Raw genomic sequence first — 19,412 nt, 5'->3', positions numbered from 1 at the left:
TGAGCAACTTGAACATTAAAATGCTTATGTGAATTATGATGGACCTTAGAATGTGTGAGTTGACAATCCTGCCAAGTGCAGGCGAATCTCGATAGTCCGAACACACGATAGTCGGAACATCTCAATAATATAAACGACCCTCGTCTGTCGTGTCGTCAGTTTTTCTGTAGTAATTATGGATTTTCATATTTTAATGCTACAATAAAACATTTAATCGTAACTAGAAAAGGATTTTATTTAATTTTAGTTTTATGTTAGCTCACTTTCACCGTCACCGAGTCACCGAGTGCCGGGGCAATACCGCACAGAGTGGTATTGGCCCGGCACTCGGGACAATACCGAGCAGTGTAAGGGTTTTGTAAAATAGGTGTTACACCCAAAGTAAGATAACATTTTCCAAATATAAAGTAATGAATTGGTGGAAAGTCGCATTCCCTTCAAAATAATATGATTTCCTCTTTCGTTGAAGTTTTCAATTGAAAGATATGAAATAAAAATGCTTAAGTGTACCCTATTACCCCGCTCTCCTCTACTCATGCCGCAAGGACAGTATCCTCGACATTTCAGGGCGTTTATCATCAGGAGTTTAGACTGCGCGTTGATGAGAGAATCGGTCAGTCGGGAAAAGTTACTCAGGATACCTTCTACACAAAAATGGTGTAATTTTTTAGGAACCCAAAATATTTTAATGTGAATATCCCCGTGGCCATAAATAAACCATCTATCAAAAATTATGTTTAATGTGTCAGGCTTTAGTGGTCCGACTTATTCATTTCTATAATTTTTAAGTTGATGCATGATGATCTAAGCTTGAATTACAAGTCTTATTTTTGCACGTCACCATTTTGGGAAATTTCAACCTATCTTCAACCTAACCGAAAGGTTAAAATTATGATTACGTTAAAACTGCAAAGAATAACAAGTTACTCAATTTAAATGATCAAGTTCTTGTTTATTTTTATTGTACACATTGACACATCAGTACATCATTAACTCATTGAAAAACATCAATTTTTAATCTGAAAACAATTTTTTCGTCTTTCAATGGTTAGAGTTCAAATTAAATATATAATAATTTTTTTCTATGTCATTTTCCGTATTATACTTTCCTTTTGTGTCGGGTAAACAGAAGAGGTCACCTATTCAAAAAACTCGAGGCAAAAACTCTTGGCAACAGTAAATATCTCACTACAGGGCAGGAGCACAATATCTTTCATCGTGCGGCATATGATTCCACAGTTTATGCATTTTTAATTAGTATAGGTGTAAGTATTTTTCATTGAACCTTTCCCAGTTCCCCACCACGTCTTCAACTGCACAATCTGTCACTTTATTCTCTTGAGGATATTTATTTTTATTGGTTGTGTAATAATGTTCTATCATCTTTCCCTTAAAGGTAAGGTAATCGTCGTTGCATAGTTATTAGCCCGCCAAGCATTTTTCTTGAGTGATCATTTCCTCTTCTGTTTCGACATTTCTGCATCATTGTTATGCTTTTCTTTTTTCAATGCATTTGAAAACACTTCTATGAATGACACCAATAAAATACTGCTGGCTATAACAGCGAAAAATAGCAAGGTCGATGGGTAAGGACATCCGTACAAGTAAAGGAAGCTCATGTAAATCAATCCAATAACAATCCATCCCTGTAAAAGAGGAAATAATTACGATGAGTGGTCCAAATTGTGAATTCTCATTTATTTGTATTCGCTTACATTCATTTCTAAAATCTCGTATACGTGTATATATTTAAATGAGAGGGCATTATATTTCATCCAAGTTGACAATAACCCCCTTGTAGAGAGGAATCTAGATTATTACCAGGTGTTCTATGCTTGCTAGGACAAATATAAAGGGAACCCGAGTATGCTCGTGCCCTCCCAAAGTGAGGAATAGTTTAGTCACTTAATCTGCCTGCCGCCGCTTTGAGCAAGCGCAATACTTCCTGTCCAACTACTGGCGCTATTTTCATTCTTTATTTTCCAATTCCATATTTATTTCAGTAAAATATCATGGGTGCCTTGTTTAGGATTACTATCGCCCTCAAACCCAAGATAAAAATTATATTCGCTACTGTTTGTTTCCTAGATTTTTTAAAAGCGTTTCATATATTGGATCGGGTAAAGATAATGTGTATTACCATAGAGTAAGTATACACTTACTCTATGGTGTTACTATTAAACATATGTGTAGACCGGACCCTTAGGCGTCTCTTTTCGTATCCGTGAGCTTATACTGCGTAAGTGACGGTAGACAGCGAGGAATAAGGGTGGACAAGCATTGACCAAGGGGTGATACCATCGTACTTGATATTTAGCGTAAATGAAGAGGAGATGGTAAGGAAGGCGTGGGATGAGCTCGATATAAAACATAGGTTAGCATGGGGGAATGATGTTTCATCAGTGAAGTTGCCGGTGGATCCAGCACTAATAAGCCTATCGAAGAAATGCTTTCAGGCACCAGCAGATGCGCTAAGTAAACACCTCGAAGAAAACACCATAAAACTTAATCACAAAAGCACCTAAGTCATTCGTCGTTTTGAAGTCTCGAGAGCAATGGCTCTTAGGCTAAATATTAAGGTGGGCGATCACTTACTGGAGTGGATGGAACAATTTAACAATTTGTGCAGCACATAAGGAAAACGGTTACAGCAGCATGGATATCGTGAAGAGAACTGCTACGGTGAACGAATCATTTATGAATAGGGAGGATCGTTTAAAAAAAGTCTAATTAAAGAAATTAAAAATTAAAGAAAAGAAAAGTCTAATTAAGAGGCATATTAATCAATGCCCTTCGTGGTTAGGGAGCGTGGTCGCTGAGCAGCGGCGCGGGGTATCCAGAAATTTCGTTGGGGGATTTAAGGGGGGTCCAAAACCAGGGGGAACATTTTTGAAAACAGGTTAGGTACTAAGTAGAAGGTTTTTAACTAATTTTAATACTTTCCATAATCGAAAAAGACTTTATTTTTAAAGCGAGAGGCGGGTCCGGACACTCCGGACCCCCCTCTCGCTTCGCCACAGTCGCTGAGAAAGAAGGAGGAGACAAGAGTGGGTGGAAATAGTCCATTTGGGTGTGGAGGAGAATGGAGAAGGTATATTAGACGGAAAGAATAAGGATCGAGGGGGTGCAAAATCCCAATTCAGTCAGTGTTAAATTGATTAACTTACTATCAAGAAATATCGCCAATTCCATACGTTCGGTATTCGATTTGAAATTGCAGATTCTATACGTAGAGGAACCGAACAAGAAGCCATGTTTTATCCAGAAGGAAATTTGTTCTCTACCTTGAATTCTAAGGCTTGATAATTGCCTATTGGTTATTTCCTCACCATTCATTATACATACAAGAGGATACATATTAAATCATCAGAAGACTCACAATTTCCAGCAGCGTGATCAATTTCCAAAAGAAAGAACGATGCATGTTTATTCCAACAAGAGTAGCCAAGTAGTAAGAGTACATGGCAGCATGGGTAGATGCAATTCCAAAGATGAAGAGCATATTATGTCCTCCTAAAACAAAACCAATGTTGGTAAGGAAGCGAGAAATTTGGCAGGTATGGATTTTGTGGGTGAAAAATGAAATCAAATGCAAAGAAATCGGCTCAGTGAAAATTTATATCGAACAATAGGAAATTTAAACTAAGTTTACGTTTAGTCGGCATACCAATGGTTCCCAACCCGTAGAAGTCTCAGAACCACACATCATTAAATTTATTTATACACAGAGTACTCGTTCCCCAGCATATCCATGGTAGGTACAAACATCTAATTATTAAATTTATGAGAAACTAATACAGAAATATGACCGAATTGCGAATTTCGTATGGCATATATACACTTCATTACTTCCTTTAGTGCACATCACGTTCAAGGTTCCCATTTATCGACAACTTATCTTGCTTAGCGCATCATTCTCCATGCTCTCACCGACCACCATTTAGGAGCCACTGATACAGATAGAACATTTTAAAAATATCACTAATGTAGTGATTATAGTGCCCCAATATAAAGAAAGAATAGCTAAATGCTGAATGAATTCTTGTTTATGCAAGATTTTTATATGAATTCAAAGCTGTTTCAAGCGGAACGTGTTCTAATAATTCATTCACTGTGTGCTTTTATAACTTTATCATTCTCGAATACAGAACAAGGCAATAATGCAAACATTGTTTAATCTATGCGAAGGCTATCCATTGAAGCCCAATCCAATGGAATCAGATTATTACGTGGAGCTTTTCTTTGCATCCCGGTTCATGGTGAATAAGAGATCCCAAAAGACCCCTATGTCGTTTAAAATCAGATTGGTTGTCTTCCAGGTTCTAAGGGTCTCAAATTTTTGGATTTTAAAAGACGCCATATGCCAAAAGAGCGGGTGGACCCAAAACCCGGGGTAGCAGGCTCTCATGGCCCACAAAGGCCGGTAGGTTCAAACATTTTCAGAAGTTATTCACAACTCCTCCAAATTAATTTTTGCGACTCCAATTTCACATATTTTACAACTTTGGTGCCCCTTTAACTTTTTTATTGATTGCCTTAAAACTCGGCTAACGCTATTATATAAGTTACTTTCAGGGGCGCTCAATGTTCTAAATTCTCTATAATCGAAGAGGATCGTTCAGAAAATGTTGCTTTTTTGCGTTTAGTAGATGTGAAATGACCTGTAAATATACAGGCTGTAAATACTAATTCTGTTAGAAACGTATGCAATTGAACTTCATGGATTATTCTCACTTACCTGGGTATACTTTAAGTACTAGCCATGACCACAGGATGGCGATGGTGTGATGATAGACATGGAGAAATATCAGTTCGCGTCCTCTGATTTTAAGATGAACCTGTTCGAGTTATAAAAATAGAAGTATAAGTGTACTAAAAATAAAATTTAAAACGAAAAATTATTGATTAGTGATAAATCATTTCACTAATTGAATCCACATATCTACGTTCTTCAAATGAAATTTTATTGTACCGGTCCTCATTGCGCGTCTTATATTTTACATAGAGCATGATGGCGTTGTGTAGTATATTGGATAGATAATTAAGTCAAGCGCACTTACTGTGTCGAATATTCCTAGAACATTCAGCAGATGATACACCCAGCAAACTCTTAACATCTGTAGAAAAAAGTCATTGATTGTTTGGTTAGAACATACATTATAATAAAAAATAAGTGATTACGAATGCACAATATTGTAATATTATTGAAATATTTCAATTGCTCTATTTGAAATCATAATTTAATTTCCTCGTAAAATTCAACGGAGTATGTTCGAGTAAAAGGTAGGGGACGATGAATTTCGAATGAATATCAAATCAGTAAATTAACTTATTGACCAAGGACTGCTTCCAGACTGTATAATGTCGTCGAACAGTAAGTAATTCGTCAGTTTTTCAATCTCACCTGATGCGGCACTGTGGATGCCAAAATTTCATTCCTTTGGCAGTGGAATAGAGCATTGTTTATGCCATTAAACTTGATTATCTGGAACGAGAAGTAGAATTTTATGGTTGGAGTGACTTTCGGATTCATTCACGCCTAGGTTGTAAATTGAAATATAATCGTCGTTTTAATAATTGTAAAACATTTTCTTCTCATTAAAAACCAACAAACATTTACATTTCTCTCAAGTTATTTTTTATTTGGCATGACTTAATAAAATTAGAAATTTTTGGTGTTCTGGACCTTATTTTTAGCACTACTCAGGTCTTTTCAATTTTTTGTAATTAAATATTTTCTGTATCATTGGTATTATTGTGAAATAATGTATTTTCCGATAAGAATGGTAGGTATATCCTCGGGAAAGTTCCTACCGTGTAATTTTACATTAACTTTCCGAGTAACAAATTCTTTTGATGATAAATACCTCTATTCATAGCGTGTGAAGATATATTTCACTCGTAAAATATCCTAAAAAATATTGATGTGTCAAAAATCATCATAATTAGTTTTGAATCACACGATGCTGGCCCGAATGGTGGTAACTGTTGTAAAGAGTATTTTTCAGTTCTGACGGCAGGGAAGAATCAAGTGGTGAAAAAATATCGCTTTTTAACGCAGTATTTTTCAATTAAGATTTTCCAGCCTTTACCTTCCTTCTCTATTATATTAATTATTTATCGTTCTCTCGAATTGACATCTATTTTCAATGCATTTTTTTAATGCTGAAGTTCTCATGCAAGATAAATTTGTCCTGGATAAAATAAATAACGAGGGAGCATGAATTCATCATTAGTTGGCTCAAAAAAGGGGTAAAAATGCAGCCGTGATTTTCATACAAAACGTGGTGAGAGCCATGACTAAGTTTTGAGAAATTCTATTTTGAAATAACCCATCTAATCATTTGAAATATATATAATATGAACACTAGTTGTTCACCACGAAAATATTGAATTTGTTACTGTCTTATTCTTTCTGTTAGCATCATTAATACTGCCATTAAAGAAAGCAGTTTTATGATATTACAAGATGGATTGAACCCACCCTCTCTTAAACCGTGCATCCCTTTAGATGGCAGATGGGACTTCCTGCTCTCGAAAAGACAAAAGAATAAAAGCTTCAACTATAGAAGCGAAAATGATTCGTTACAATTGGACTCTTTTTATTTTCACAATTTCACCACGTTAAAAATGTCCCATTTGATATGAAGTCTCGTAGAGCTAATTCTAAACAGACTTCAAACGTGATCACATCATTTTGAGCAGCCTATTAACCATACTATTGAATCGAATCAAATGTAAATAATGACTATAGTATAGTATAGTAAATGTAAATATAGCCTATAGGCTTACTTAGTGCAGGTATGAATTATCAACAAAAACTTTTCGGTGCTTTTTGGCCGCGTTACCTGTATGACAATCCAAGAGCATGAGAGGATTTGAGTGAAGTTCACGATGACGTAAAATAATTTGAAAGCATTTGCGTGCATTTTGTACAGTCGAGCAAGGTTAGAGATTGCAGATTCAACTGCTCTAGGCGGGTACACAAATGCAATCAAATACGATGCAGTTAATCCGATGACCACCCATGTTCCGCCGTCTATATTTTTTAAGTTGTATTCACCGGGAGCTGTAAAGGAATGAAAACGTAAAATCATAATTACAATGTGTGCTCGAAATCAAAGGAGCATAACTACGAATGTATCGTTCTTCATCAAAAAATTAAATAAATTCCTTAATTCAAGCTGAAAAGAAGCGCAAAGGAATACACTTATCGAAAAAAAGGATTTTGTTCCACTATAAGGGAATTTATGTGAGATATATTTGCCTGTGCACCGACGAGAGAATATGAAGAAGGTTTGCATTATGATAGTGCATGATTCACTAGGTAACCCGTGCGAAAATTTCGCACGTTCACTTAGAATAAATTTTTAATGTTTTTGCCTGCTTATGTTACGTTTCTTTGGTTTAGTTATGGCTTTAACGAGTTTTTAACCCAATTTTTAAGGTATAGAATAAAAAAATTTGTGGAGTCGAGGGAGTGATCGACATGAAAAAACTGAAAGTTTTAAGTCAAATTAATGGGTAAATAGTGATTTTTGAGATTGAGATTGAATTTTTCGTCGGAAGCCGATGATTCAGCGTTTAAAATGACACCTCTTTTATCACTTCAGATACAGTATTAACGGAGCATATTCGGAATGACAGAAAAATATCTTTCTGTAATAATATATAATGATTACTCACTCACTGATACTGTACTTGATAATGACAATGACAATGATAATGACCTCTTTGGTTCGAAACATGTAGTTCGGACGAAAAAAATCAGTAGAAATCAACGAAGTCTCCTTTTCATTTTCGATTAGTCACTCACTCACAATCAGTGAATCAGCCCGATGGTTGGTGGATAGGTGAGGATAGAGTTCACCCCATACTAAACCAAAGGTGTGTGAATTTCACGCATTTAGGGTGCAGGCGACAGTTTCTTTCCCTAGGTCAACTCGAACATCGAGTACGAGAGAATATTTGGGGGTGTCCGAAGGCTTTACCCGGGATTAGAACCCGAGACCCTTCGTTCATCAGCCAGGCACTCTTCCCACCACTCCACTATTCTATAGTTAGTTAGTTATAGTTATTCAACTACCAAATAACTCTCTTATTTACCATGTGCCTTTTCCTTATTTTCTAATGTAGGTATTTTAGTATTTTAGGTACTATATTATTTTCTAATTCATTATTTTGAATGTAGGTATCTTATAATGTGGATTGATCCAGTGTACATATAGACCTAAAACGTTAACTGTAGAGTTTTCTAATTTGACCTTTCCTTTGCACACTGCTTTCATGGTACTAACCGTAAATTTCTCTGAAATATTCAGTAAATGTCTCCATCACTGCTCCAGGAATGAGTTGGTAGGATAAACTCTTTGACCGGAGACCGGAGGTTCAGCTACGCTCGCCACAAGGAGTTGTGTGGTTCTCGTACGGAAAGAAAGTCATTTCTGAAGTCGTTCATTGTGGGCCTCGTAGTTCTCGGCGTCTTTCAACATCTTTGCGTGCTCATAGAAGCTAAGGAAAAACAACTTACACAGTGCAACAAAGACGTCTAATTCGGCTCATTACTAACTGCGTTCTTCCCTGTCGATTTTCCACCATTTCTCGTCGGCTGCTATTATTCTTTTCCTCGATGCTCAACTTCGGCTTGCCTAGTTGTTCATTGGCTTGGATCGGTATCATTATTTCTTTCGTTTCGTCTACGGCATTTTATGTCACAAGATTTCATTGAGGCATTGATCACGTGATTTGCTGGATATTTTTCAAATTCCAAATAAAGTATGCTGTGTCGATATTAAGCATCTCGCGGAAATATGTCAAAATTCTTTGTTCCTGTATGAAAGGTTCCATTATCTATCCTTCTCAATACCCTCAATGTATTTTATTGCCCGGTAATCATTTGTTTCAATCGTTTTAAGTACTAATTGTTTCACTTTGAAAAATCAATATAGGTGGTTAGATATTCATTGTGAAATTTTCTGGTATCCTCGGCCAAGTTGTCCTCGGTATTCCCAGTGTTGATTAAATTATAGGCCTTATGTATGATGAATAGGGCGTTTCTTAATTATCCTTTAGAATTCCTTACGCCTTTCATAAATCTTTCAGAATTCTTAATTTTTTTATGCTTAGCTGAGCCCTTAGGTATGGCAAATATATATAATATCTCCAAATATACTAACCGCACAAAAATTTGATGAATATGTGGAAGCTACGCGTCCCATGTTTTCGCCAGCACTGTCAAAAAAAATCGAGCACGGCTTACGCGGTTGTTCTTCCTCGTTTTTTTTTGTGAAATGGAGTTATTTATACCGTTTGATTCATCTAGGTGAGATTTATGAGGCGGTAAAATTTTATATGCTTAGGATTTGCTGGGTCTAAAAAATTATTTGTGGCAATATATTATACATTTCACTGTCGTGCAGCCTCCTAAACTTAAAAGTTTCTCTCTAATTTGAAAAAGTTTCCTTTCACTCACATTTACAAAAACTACTTTATTAATCCATCTCACAACAGAAAAAATGGAGTCTATAAAGAATTTCAAGGAGGTATCGTGTCTGATTCTGTCCATTCTAACGGATTTTAGTACTCACACTAAAGTATACAGGAAACTATGAACTTACCTTGCATATTTTTAATATGTGCCGTAATCGTAAAAAGCCTACTATTTATTATTTATATATTATAACTTATTTATTTTGCCTCTACGTCTATAATCTATTCACTTAATGTTTGCGGGTGAGCTCTCGTGAAGTTTCTCTAATGGGAACTCTCGGAAAGTTTCGCTAATGGGGAAAGGGTATTACCGGGAGAGGGAGAGGAAAAGCGAACTTAACGTTGCCAAATGTTCATAGCTGCCCTACTTTGTAACTGAAAACGTCAGCGCCGTGACAATAGACCTACTCATTTCATATATATTGAGGATAGTTCTTTCACAGAATCCCATGATTATCAGCTACCATGCTGAATGAGGCACCGTGGTGAAAGGCAATCTTAATGACATGCAAGGAGAGGTTTGGCAACAGTGCTCCACGAGCAGATTCACGATGTTAACTCGACGGGGGCCTGAAATCGATTGACTGAGGCCACGCCTACTGTCTGCTGATTGACCAAGGCATGGGTCACGTGTCGAGAAACTTTCCCTCTCCTCACCCCCACTTGCTTTAGGCACACCAGCACACCCGCAAAGATAAAGTGAACAGAGTATAGTGGTATTGGAAACTATATCGTATGCCAACACCTCAAGCCACTATGTGTCATATAATAGTGTCCGATCCTAGACCAAAGGGACACCGAATCTTTAGACCACCAACAGGCCACCCGGGAAGGATAAGTCCCTAGAGAAGTGGGGAATTTGAAACCTGGAATTCATGATCATATGGCAGGATTTTAGGTAAAGGAACAGAGCAGGTATGATGTATGATGATGGTATACAGCAAATAATTGAATAAATAATTTCCGTATGCCGTGCACGGGATCAGCTCAAGGGCGCACCCGGGATCATTATTAGGGGGGGGGGCAAGCCATGGTCTTGGGAGGGGCAAGTGGCATTTTAGCATGGAAAAAGTGAATGAAACCAACATTTTAAGAAAATTATAACAGAACTTTATTAGTTTATGAGATTATTTCCTTGAAAAAAAGTTTTATATCAGTTACATATCTTATATTAATACATATCATTTTCTATGGGTTTAAAGAAAATTTGTTGAATACGTTCGTTTCAATTCAGCGCTGATTTTTCTTAAAGACTTTTGCGATTTTTGCTTCTAGGGGGGAGACAGCTGCCCCCTCCTGCTCCTCGCTGGGTACGCCCTCGTGTGGATCAGCTCAACCCCGCTCCACAACATTGATGGTTGTATTTCCGTACGTGCGTAGACCAAAAATGTCGTGTGAACGCATACCCACGCTAAAAGGTTTACACCAAGAGGATTAATAGTTAAGTGTAGAATCCTTTGAGCTATACTTTCCCTATGATCGTGTCAAGAGGTGTGCCTACTTGGCAGGATATCCAACCACAAAAGTTGTACGACGTGACGTAACAAACGGTGATGAGAAAAAGACGCATCGCACTAGCCCTACGGGATTTGGTATCATAGGATGCACCTACGTACTAACTTTTGTTGCCATCCGTGCAGCCGTATGGAAATGTATATTGGACAGAAATACAGACATCTTCTTTTATATACAGATATATATGTATAAGGGGGATAGGATATCAGAACCCCTGCAGAAGGACACCAATGAAAATCAATTCATGTGTTTATTTTAAAAATCTGTCTCTAATGCCATCTAGTGGATAATGCAACCACAGATAGGAAGATATAAAATTTCCAGTCACAGACGAAAGATAGAACCCGATCCCAACATACAGAAAATTTTTCATTGGCTCTTCCTCTTCTTGGACGGTCAACTACTGGGTTATTGATAGCTCCTCTGATGCGCACACGCTGCTCAGTGTTTCCTTGACGATTCGAAGGTTGTTCGACGTGAACGCCAGGTGTCGCTGAAATTAAGAAGTTTTTTTTCAGAATAAATATTATTTAGTTGGCCCTCATTGACCTACCATAAGTTTTAGAGGTGAGATGTAACAGATTCACAATGACATGGTGTGCAGGAATTATAATACTTTGATTTGTGGTTGGAAAGCAAAATAAAGCAGTACTAGGAATGGATGTAACATTCAACATTAGGTTTCATAGCACAAAAAATGATCATTGATTTAATATTTTTATTTCCATTTTAATGGGAAATTAAGTCACATTAGTAAATTGGCAAACTTAAATTTAGGTCGTGGAAGCGTGACCCCTTGTAGTAGAATGTTACATAGTTATTTGTAAACCCTATAATATTATATCATTTCCCCTCCTGTAGTCAAAGATCAAACTTTGTAGGAAATGCAAATAAAGTAGTTTACCGTTTGAGAGGGATGTTTGAGTAGTATGTTATTTGCAATTAAAATGACTTTCATCTACTGTAGAAAGGTCTCTTGGACGGTTATGCTTTATGTGAATTTTTAGACTTTTTAGAGAAAAGATATTTACTCGTGCAATCACCTCTCTGTCATTTTCGTCCAACACAGTAGGTACCTTTATCTTTGGCTCTCTTCTCCGTCATTTGGGGAGTATCCGGAATTGTCTTAGGTTTTGAGCCAACTTTCCTCTCTGTTGATATAAACTCTTCGGTCGTACTCTCCCACAGAGCGTCAGCTACGTCCTCAAAGGGGTCGTAGAATTCTTCGTCTTCGATGTTGGGTACATCTTTAAGCCTTTCCAGTTCCGCAAACAGCCTCATTTTGCTCTCTTCGTACGTTCCATTCCCAGCCGAAATGTTCGTGGCGAGGATTGAGTCATTGGAACTCACCTGATGGTCATCTGACTGTTTGCCGCTCCTTCCTTCCATTATTTCCGTCTTAGATTCATTTTTCAACGAAGTCACCATCTCAGCTTTAAAAATCCGTTACCTGAAAGTCGATTTGTCGGTATTTGGGCTTGGCTAATTTTCGTTTCATTCATAATTTCGGATTTTAACTCTCAGTTTTACCAGTTTTGCCATGATCTTAGCCACAAAAATCGGTGTAAAAGAAGCTTCTCTATTGTTGTATTGTTTACAAATAGTGATGCTTCATTACTATCTCTGCTTGAACCTGTTTGGACGTTAAGCCACAAACCACCAAAGCACTTACCAAAGTAAAAGCCTTGAGCTTCGATTATGCGCGTTGGTAAAATGATGTAAAATCATGATCTCATATTTCATCCAGTTGATAAAGATACAAATTCATTATGATTTTGTGTAAGAAAATTTCAAAGTCTTCAATAGGTGAAATAATGTTTTTTGAAGGAATAAAAAGGAGATTTTTATAAAATTCGTTTAAATTTCGCGTGTGAAAGCTATCACCTCTCTAAAAGAGGCGATTTCGGTCATTTATCTATCACTATCGCTTTCAATATTGTATGAGTTTATCGCAAAAGCATTTACTTGAGGTCTTTCTCCTCAAATACGTCCGTTCAGAAAAGGTAATCGTCCTTAGTTAAAATTTTTCGCCCAAACTTGGGTTTTGTTGGTTGTTGGAACATATACTACGTCAAAATGTAATTATTTTCATGTAATATATCGATTTTTACAGTCATCCAACGCCATTATATATTGCAGCGCCGATATCTTTAACCCTCGAATTATTCCTTGAAAGCCAAGGGTCTCTCTCAAGGGTCTGTTCGCCGTGATGATTCTAAAATTATTAAGTCGCGGATTCCAATTATGTATAAGTAACGTATTTTTCTCTCTGAATGTTTTGCGGTAGTCCAAGAACCATAATTAAATGATAAGTTACCATCGGACGGAATCAACGTCGTGCAATACGTTGAGAAATTCTGTCACCCGAGTTTAGATACTAATTTTAAAAATACCACTTATTTGAATTCAAATATATTTTGCACCATCTTGAACTAAACGTTTTTATCTGTTATTACTGATAGCATATCAACTGTTTATTCCAATCATTATTTACTGTGCACTCAGTAAGGGCGAGTCAAGGTATTTTGCTTGCACGTGCCGCACAGATGCATAAAAACGACTTTTTAGAAACAAAACGGATCGATTAATGTAACGATCCTTTCCATAAGATTAGCTGAAGGATTTTTTAACATTTATACGAAGTTTGATGCAATTGAGCTCATCAGTATTTTATTTATCGACGGCAATGTGTTTGAAAAACAGCGCCAGTAGCCGGAGTGTACAAAAATGCATATGGAGTGCATTTTTCACAACCATTGCGAGCAGTGGCGCAGCGAGGGGGGGTTTTGGGGATAACCCCCCAAAGGTCAGAGAATTTTTTTATAAAAATATGTTAATGTGAAATATTTTGTAACTAATATCAGGGGGACGGATGACTCACAAAAAAAAACATATCCAACAATTCACACAGCCGTAAAACTCACTAGTTTGAACCATTTATCTTTCAAAAATTTATGGGGGAGGGTCCCCGCACCTCTCGCTTACCTTCACGGGTTTCCTAAACCCCCCAGACCCGCCAGTATAAAGCCGCGTTTACTCCGGAGTTTCAAACAAAATGTTTCAAACTTTTTTTTGAAACAGTCGTTTGAAACAGTTGTTTCATACAAAAGTTTTATATTTTTGTTTCATGGTTTTTATTTCGATGTTTAATGAAAATGTTTGAAACACTTTCGACCTTGATCACTACTCGCCTATGTACGTTCTGGTTCTTGGGGCCAGTCCCTCTCAGGATGTCTTGTGCAGAGGATGTTGTTCCAGCCGCGGCGGCGTGTGACATCGCATCAAGGCAGCGTAGACCAAGACGTTACTGGGTGAGATCGTCTCTGCAATCCAGAGCTACGTTACAGTGGGAATGACCTGTTGGACGATATAAATAGAGACGATATCGACCCACTATAAGGAGAATTTCAGACGGACGGAAGCTTCAAAAACTTTACAAGAATGTCCAGTAAGGATTTTGAGTACATAATTTTAATGATGTCTCCATGTTCCTGGGCTTCACCGCGTGGATTTTTCTTTATGACGACAGTTTCTCCGGTATTCCAACCGGCGTCTTCAGGTCGATCTGAAGACGCCGGTTGGAATACCGGAGAAACTGTCGTCATAAAGAAAAATCCACGCGGTGAAGCCCAGGAACATGGAGACATCATCTAGACAACGCCGCGGAAAACTACGCATCAACATAATTTTAATGATTGGTCAGAAAATTTACGGAAAGGAAGCGGGGAAATGTCTCTGTTTCATGTTTCAACGGCTCATAGTTACCGAAATAAGCGTTTCAAACAAAAGTTTGCAACACCCTTTGATCTTTGCCGACTTCCATTGGAAAAAATATTTCTGTTTCAAACACCGAAAAACTATTTGCACAGCGAAATGTTTTGTCTACTAAGGCGCGCTTTTTGAGATGTTTGCAATTTTTGTTTGAAACACGTGTTTAAAACTCCGGTGTAAACGCGGCTTTAGTTGCGCCTAAAACCCCCCTAGCCTTACTTCCTAGTTGGCCCTTGATTACAAGCATGTTTAGCGTATTGCAGGTTGGTGAGCACTCATTCCTCGTCAATCACCCTAGACATTCTCAGGGCATATGGTCGTTGAAGACGCCCAGCGGCCGCTCCCGAAACTCGCTGTAACGCTCCGATAGTCGGTAAAAACAACGGTATTCTAGTCCCAGCGCGCTGAGAAAATTGAAAATTTCAAATATATGACATCCTTTAATTCCATTAGATTACATTCATTGGGATCTTAGCAAGGATTTCACTTGTTTTTTAATCGAAATTTAATGTTCAAGAATAAAAAAGTTAAGCCGTCGAAATGATTGATTAAGTTCCGTCAAATTTTTCCCGAAATATTTTATTCTGAATGCAACAAAAATTAAATGCATTTTCCCCCGAAAATGGGCGTAAATGATTACCGTCAGAACGAGGTATCTCCCGCGTTCATGCGTCACATGGCTACGATTGTCATAGAGGGGAGAAACCCCGGCTGGCACCCACGAGTTACACGCCGTTATTATTTAAAATTCAATAGCTATAAGATAATTTCTCCCTTTCCTGTGTGCTCTACTTGTCCGTTGGATTACATTCGTCTGTAAGTGGTAATTCTGGGTTCGAAATTAAGGAATTTAGCCAACACCATGGTTTTAACCCATTAGTTCTTAGCGTCCGATATATCGGACACTCATATTTAATTTTTACTGGGCTCCAGTTGACTTGCGCTACATTTTGATACTATATTAAGTCCAAATGGATATCTGTGTTCACCGCCCCACTAAAATTTTATTTGACTCCTTGAATTTATCGACTTGAGAAGCATTTTTGTGAGACATGACATTGAAAGAATTTCCAGTCACCCGCACGGGTAAGTACATTATTTTTTATAGTAGTATTTTGCTCAATACGTTGATAACTTTTATCTCATTTTTCTTCTAAATGCTATCTTTTTATTTTCTATATTATCAAGTTTTTCTATACTATTTTGAATAAGTAATCAACACTGAAAAATGACCGTCCGATATATCGGACTGGCTGTATTACTTAAACTATTGATTGTAAAAATTTTAAAATTGCACAAATAAGTTAAAATGAACCTTCTTAGCCAGAATAATTACTTTCTGAATGAATATTTGACAAAAATAACTTTATGCACTAATGGGTTAACCCGTTGAGTGCCAATCGATTTTCTAGGTACTGTGCCAAAAGTGCCGAGGCATTTTTGCTGATTTTGTAGTAGGTTAGGGAAAAAAATTAGGCCTCAAAAACAAGTAAAGGTATATAATTATTACGGAGGCTTCCGCGGTGAGTCGATTGGTGATAGTTTTCCGGGTTCACACCGCATTGATTCATGTTTTTGCGGACGACAGTTTCGGGCGCGTTCCAGCTCCCGTCTTCGGGTCCAAAAAACCCGACCCGAAGGGACCCGAACCCGAAGACGGGAGCTGGGACGCGCCCGAAACTGTCGTCCGCAAAAACATGAATCAACGCGGTGTGACCCCGGAAAACTATCACCAAGTAAAGGTATATGTTCAAAAACTTTAGGAAATCTTTATTGCATGTGGTTTCACCTTTTTATTATATTATTTGACGAAGTTTTTGTAATATGAGTTAATTTTCATAATTTGAAGAAAATAGTTAATTTTAAAATAAAATATTGGCAATTGTATGATTAGTTAATTATCAGCATCTAAGAGCGACATTGCATGAGGAGCGCGATAGCGCGGGACTATGGGACTTTTCTCGAGAGATAGGAGGAGTGCATTAGCGCTCCCCGCCACCCCGGCACTCTAAGGGTTAAAGATCATATTTAATAGAAATAGTATATGAGAGGCACCTATGTGTATGCTAAACTATTGGTGTCTCGCACTTGCAATGTTATAGTGTCTCAATCGCCTAATTCTGGTGTCAAAGTACCACATTCCCTGGCTACGTGCTGTGGCGTGGTCTTTCCCGTTCTGTTCGAATCTGTTCCCGTGACGAGGGGCCGTATTCTGTACCTCAAAACCGATCGGTGCGGTACCGACGAAATACAGAATACGGCCCGAGGTCGCCCAGCTGGGAGCCATGCGTCCGCGCGCCGCTATTATTTAAAATTCAACAGCATCGGTAATTTCTCCCGCACTAATGTGTTCTACTTGTCTGTTAGATTGTATCCGTCTTTTAGTGGTAGTTCTGTGTCCGAAATGAAGGAAGTTTTTCTTCACATAAAGAATGTTCGTCGAATACTTATTTGGTAATCATCAGGCTTAGGTAAATAATGTGTCATGCATTATGGTGTGCTCTCACCCCCTACCAGTCACCCTTGATGTAATTATGGGTCATATTATGGATGGAGACGCCGCGCTGTCAATATCCTACGTTCACTGCAAGGACGCACACGGAACGCTAGCCCACGCGGGCTGGGAAAAAAGAAAAACCCTCTCACACAATTAGCTCTAATTTTTTATTATCTTCATCGCGTGCCTTTAAAAGATTGCATTCATCTATTAAACGAGTTTCTACGTAAAATTCTAAGAAATTTAGCCATCGGAATATTTTCTTCAATGACAAAAATGCTAATATAACTTGGCCGAAAATATCTAAAAAGAGCGGTGAAAAATTATGATTTAGGCAAGAAGTTACCATTATTATATTTCGAATGAGACATTGTTCTTGTTTCAATTAAGCATATTTTAAAGACACGGCTAGCTATCGGTACACACATTATTCATATAGAATGCTTTCCTTGCCACTACATATGAGGTATGGATGCATGGGCGGTCTGGCCAGACTGCCCCCGGTCCCCAGGGCCCCGAGCTTAAGGGGCCCCCACAACGCTCGCGTCTATCGTGAAGAGCATCTATATGAAAGGGGTTACAAAAAAAGAATAAGATTCCTTGAACCTAAGTTTTTTGTAATTATAAATTTCTACGGTTTCATTGGTAGCTTCATTTACAACATACTAAGTGAGAAAATATCGTATAAAATAAATAAAATAAAGGCATTAGAAGATTAAAGAGAACCTGGCGCTTATTTGAAAGGGCTATTCGAAAAGGTCATTTTTGAGATTTTTTTTAGATTAAAGTGCAATTGCATAGAGCAAATTCACTAAATAGTTAATAGAACCATAATACGTTACTACAGTGTATGAACTGTGAAATAGTATTTTTTTATTACATATATCTGGTTTTCAAGAGCAAGAACAGCATTAAATTCGATTTCCGGGCATGCAATTTCCTAAAATTTTCCGAGGCGAGGCCCGGGATGAGGAGGAGGGACCCGTAATGAGTCCCAGCCTAGGGCCCCCAATCACCCCAGACCGCCCCTGTATACTATTAATAGGTTTATTAATAGATACTATTAATAGATGTAGCGTATTCCATGATTGTGAGCACTCACCCGCAGCCTAACGCCAATGAAGTAGTCCTCAGGGCATATTGTTATCGATGACACGTCGCGACCGTACCCTACACTACGGACGGCGTCAAAATGACGTGCCGCTGTACTTTGCAAATTTATATCTGGACTTCAGTGCATGCCATAATAATGAATAATGCGTCGTTTTAAAGGAAATTTTATTAGAAATTCATATTTATTTTTTTGTTCATGAAAAATTCAAAAATGTAGACAAGCGAGTGCAATAAATGACTCCGCGCACCATTAAATTAGCCGATTTGTCAACTTCATGAACTTTGTAACTCAACCTAGGGAAAACTACTACGTCTACAACGTTCATCTTCCACAATAATCCAAAAATACATGATTTTTATGTTGTATAGATTATATATGGGCATTAAAAAAATACGCCGCAGCGGACGAATGCTGCGTTGTCACGTCATGCGCCCGAAACTTTGCTTCCCGGTAACCAGCACTGCCCCGGCGAGGCACCGTTTGGCAACATGGCATTAATAGAAGTTATTGACATTCACAAATATCAATATTTTTATAGATTATGGATCATAGAAAAATTGCAAATAAATTAAGGAGTGTTTCTATCAATTTTATTTCTTCTTTCGGAGTAAACTGTAGGACTAGAGAGTGTTTAAACATTTTCGTTATTTTGCAACAAAATATGCGTTCTAAAAATACGCAAGGGCCATTTTATCAATCTACATTAACGTTTGCATCTTATCATGGAAGATGAACTCGGTAGATGTAGTAGTTTTCCCTAGGTTGAGTTACAAAGTTCATGAAGTTGACAAAACGGCTAATTTTATGGTGCGCGGAGTCATTTATTGGACTCGCGTGTCTACATTTTTGAATTTTTCATGAACAAAAAAATAAATATGAATTTCTAATAAAATTTCCTTTAAAATGACGCATTATTCATTATTATGGCATGCACTGAAGTCCAGATATAAATTTGGAAAGTACAACGGCACGTCATTTTGACGCCGACAGTAATGTAGGGTCTCTTTCTCCGCAAGTCCGCTCATT

At 37.7% G+C, this 19,412-nt stretch overlaps 2 protein-coding genes across 4 annotated transcripts; both read right to left on the bottom strand.

Moving 5' to 3' along the window:
• Nucleotides 1-1,088: 1,088 nt before the first annotated feature.
• LOC124156865 (elongation of very long chain fatty acids protein AAEL008004-like) lies at nt 1,089-7,061 on the bottom strand. The gene is made up of 6 exons (XM_046531356.1): nt 6,849-7,061; nt 5,405-5,485; nt 5,061-5,117; nt 4,739-4,838; nt 3,380-3,513; nt 1,089-1,646 (listed from the first exon to the last, which is right to left on the bottom strand). The coding sequence occupies exons 1-6, from the start codon at nt 6,927-6,929 to the stop codon at nt 1,452-1,454; spliced, it is 648 nt and encodes a 215-aa protein (XP_046387312.1). The 5' UTR covers nt 6,930-7,061; the 3' UTR covers nt 1,089-1,451.
• A 4,179-nt stretch (nt 7,062-11,240) lies between these two features.
• LOC124156864 lies at nt 11,241-12,875 on the bottom strand. 3 transcript variants are annotated; one of them, XM_046531355.1, is made up of 3 exons: nt 12,535-12,626; nt 12,081-12,454; nt 11,241-11,497 (listed from the first exon to the last, which is right to left on the bottom strand). In XM_046531355.1, exons 2-3 carry the CDS (start codon nt 12,430-12,432, stop codon nt 11,274-11,276), a joined length of 576 nt encoding a protein of 191 aa, XP_046387311.1. In that variant the 5' UTR covers nt 12,433-12,454; nt 12,535-12,626; the 3' UTR covers nt 11,241-11,273. The 3 variants fall into 3 exon arrangements, 2 of the variants coding, with proteins under 2 accessions (XP_046387311.1, XP_046387310.1); XR_006864414.1 differs by having other exon boundaries at nt 12,048-12,875; XM_046531354.1 differs by having other exon boundaries at nt 12,081-12,605.
• Between the last annotated feature and the right edge of the window lie 6,537 nt (nt 12,876-19,412).

This window comes from Ischnura elegans, chromosome 4, assembly GCF_921293095.1.
Source record: "Ischnura elegans chromosome 4, ioIscEleg1.1, whole genome shotgun sequence".
Lineage (NCBI taxonomy): Eukaryota > Metazoa > Arthropoda > Insecta > Odonata > Coenagrionidae > Ischnura > Ischnura elegans.
This window is presented reverse-complemented; position numbering and strand designations above follow the sequence as displayed.

What these genes read in the sequence shown, in the direction of transcription:
- LOC124156864 (XM_046531355.1), bottom strand. Translation starts at nt 12,432, where the DNA reads ATGGTGACTTCGTTGAAAAATGAATCTAAGACGGAAATAATGGAAGGA. An exon ending in GAAGAGAGCCAAAGATAAAG is followed by an intron (nt 11,498 to 12,080) that starts GTACCTACTGTG and finishes TCTTAATTTCAG; the next exon opens with CGACACCTGGCGTTCACGTC.
- LOC124156865 (XM_046531356.1), bottom strand. Translation starts at nt 6,929, where the DNA reads ATGCACGCAAATGCTTTCAAATTATTTTACGTCATCGTGAACTTCACT. An exon ending in AGTACTTAAAGTATACCCAG is followed by an intron (nt 3,514 to 4,738) that starts GTAAGTGAGAAT and finishes GTTTTGTTTTAG; the next exon opens with GAGGACATAATATGCTCTTC. An exon ending in TGATCACGCTGCTGGAAATT is followed by an intron (nt 1,647 to 3,379) that starts GTGAGTCTTCTG and finishes CCTCTTTTACAG; the next exon opens with GGATGGATTGTTATTGGATT.